Source organism: Limulus polyphemus, unplaced genomic scaffold (genome assembly GCF_000517525.1).
Source record: "Limulus polyphemus unplaced genomic scaffold, Limulus_polyphemus-2.1.2 Scaffold7646, whole genome shotgun sequence".
NCBI lineage: Eukaryota > Metazoa > Arthropoda > Merostomata > Xiphosura > Limulidae > Limulus > Limulus polyphemus.
Window position 1 is genome coordinate 20,690 of NW_013673256.1, and position 2,944 is coordinate 23,633.

Below are 2,944 nucleotides of genomic sequence, written 5' to 3' on the forward strand. Positions count from 1 at the left end.
CCATTCAAGCCGTCTCCAGCCATTATTATAGGTAAATGGTATATATTTATTCAACTTCAAACCCTAATATTTAATTGTACCATACATGACATTTCATGATCAAAATAGTTACTGGTATATTAAGTAAAACTGCAAGAAATACCAAAATACACTCAGTTGTCACAAAATAATGCAACAATTGTAACAAGAGTAACTAAAGAAGTAAAGCAAACAATTACTATTCTAGTTATGACCTTTGTACTCGGTTGCTGCTTGACATAGGTTGCTAAGCCTTTAAAATGTTGCACATGGAGGACATGAAACAAGAAAGAAGTGACTTGTTCAACTGAACAAGGTTGCCACAATTCGTTTTTCAAATTAATCTTTTTTTTTGGTGAGATTTCATCACTATCTTCACAACGTGGTGTCCTTGGCTTTTTGAATTAGAAAATGTCTAGTGACTTTTCAGCAGTAATTAATTATCCTTCTTACCATGTCACAAGGTTTTACTTGTTCATGTTATACCAATTAGTATAGCATAAAATCATAGCTAATAATCCATATTTTAATAGTATACAAGTTTTAAGTTCTTAATTTTATAAGGTAATACTAAAAAAAAAATCCTATATTTCCCCTAGTGTGAGAAATGTGACATTATTTCTCTAGGCATTCCCTCTTCTCTAATTTACTTATCACCCCTCCAAGAAGTACAAATTTAACGTAAGTTACTTAATATAATATTTTCGTCACACAGAGAAATAGCTTGGAAAGCCAGAAAAATTGTGATAGTTATTGGGAATTGTTTGCTTTTTGAATGCTATTATTCTATGCTCTTTAGTGCATTACTTAATTAAATAAAAAATATTTAGTGTACTACTACCATTAGTATAAAAAGTATGGTTAAGTATTATCGACAGTTGACAGCAAATAAAAGGAAGGCCCAGGTAAGTACTTTTCTTCTTGTTTTTCATGTGTATTCATTATTTATTATTATAAAATAACTAAAATGTAAAAATAGGAAACTCTTTAGGTTAGATTAGATAAAATAAATAATAAAAATACAACACAAATTATTCACGAGGCACACACGTGAGCAGCTTAGAGTAGCTCGTGGGTAATGTAATTTGATAGCATAACATGAGTTATAGATACCCCAAGTGAGCCCCCCAGTGGCATGTCTGTAGACTTACATCGCTAGAAACCGGGTTTTGATACCCATGGTGGGCAGAGCACAGATAGTCCATTGTGTAGCTTTGTGCTTAACTCCAAACAAACCAACAAATCTCCAAGTGATTAACAACTTATATCATAATGGCAAGAATTGTACAGTACTTGTAGTTAAACATGGTTCAAAGGGCAATAAAACAATAAAATAAGTATGACAGTTATATACTGTTACATATTTAAAACTACTTAGAATAAACAAATGTAGTTTCATGTTACAATTTGAAATCATTCTAGAAAGAAAAAACGGAAAATTTGATATATTTCTGAATACTTTTGGAGGGGTTTACGAGTTTGGTCAAATTGACTAACCTTATACAAAGTTAGCATAGAGAAAATAATAACAATAAAATATAAAGTATTACTGAAAAAAACGTTTGAAATGTATTTAGAAGGTTTTAGACATCATGCAAGTAGTATATGAGATTTTTCAGATGAAAACATGAAAATCATTTTGCACTCGGACTGGTCAAAATAGACTTGATATATTCTTGGACAAATCTTGAGTAAAAATACTTCATTGAAAACTGATTTTGTATACATATGACTTGTAATGTTTACTAAAAGTCTGTCAAATTTTGTGAAGATACATGTACTGTATTAAAAATTATGGTATTAAAACTATATACAAGTAAAAATGGTCAAGTATTGAGAGAGTTCAAAGCTATATCAGAGCTAAATGTGCAGTGCATGTACTGCACGTATGTCATAGTCTAGTTGGCTAGGTTGTGGGCACCAACTGGGTGCATTCCAAATTTTATAAACAGACTACTAAAAAATGTACATGTATGCGATATGGGCATGACAAAGTATGAAAAATACTGTATATACCATTTTGTGGGAATTTCCAAAAAATTAACATCAGCTTTGGCTTTGTTCTATCAAACTGAAATGTAATGGCACTTTCAATGTGTTCTTGGAGGTCTCGAAAACAACATACAAGAAAAAGGAATGACAGGAAATGTTATGTTAAGCAAAAAGGAAAATGGAAAGTGATTTGCAACTGGTGTTGTTTTAATTCCCAAATTGTGATGCATACCTGGATATTTTGTCCACTGTACTTAAGTTCAAAATTTATCCCTTACAAATAAAAAGCTTTATCTTCTATAACAAGACTTTAAATTATTAAAGAACTAACTTGAGCAGTTTCCCAGCCCCAGTCACGGTATATTGGATCATGTGTGAGTCTCCACAGGTAAAAGTAAGTTTCAACAGTCTCTGGTCTCTCTATGTAATACTTCTCATTCTGTTTTACAGCTTCAGCTTCAACGTCTTCTGTGAAACGGAAAGTTTCGGGCCCCAGTTTGGTTGCTAGTAGAAACACATTCAGGTGAAATTATATATTCACTGAAAGAATCTTAACTAAAACAAAAATCAGGTAACAGTTCAGTAGAAATATGAAAATAAATACAGCTCACATCCTAATCAAAATTTTGTAGAAAAATAATTTTCATAAACTAGTCTTTATAAATTATGTTATTGTTTTAAGGTTAGTAAAAATTATATCCTGAATTGTTACAGGAGAGTAGACAGGAAGAAATAAATAATTGACAGTGGTTAACTTGAACTGACACTGTGAAGATGTCCCAAAATAAATAATTGACAGTGGTTAATGTTAACTGACACTGTGAAGATGTCATGAAATAAATAATTGACAGTGGTTAATTTGAACTGACACTGTGAAGATGCCATGAAATCAATAATTGACAGTGGTTAATTTGAACTGACACTGTGAAGATGC

General features: G+C 31.3%; 1 protein-coding gene across 1 annotated transcript in view; it reads right to left on the reverse strand.

The window, feature by feature from the left end:
- The window catches only part of LOC106474754 (mannosyl-oligosaccharide 1,2-alpha-mannosidase IA-like), a gene marked incomplete at its 5' end in the record, with an annotated part of 15,658 nt that overhangs the window by 10,844 nt on the left and 1,870 nt on the right, over positions 1–2,944 (reverse strand). Inside the window, one exon of the mRNA XM_022403060.1 lies at positions 2,342–2,514. Coding sequence (XP_022258768.1) covers positions 2,342–2,514 — 173 coding nt within the window. The remainder of the gene's footprint in view (positions 1–2,341; positions 2,515–2,944) is intronic.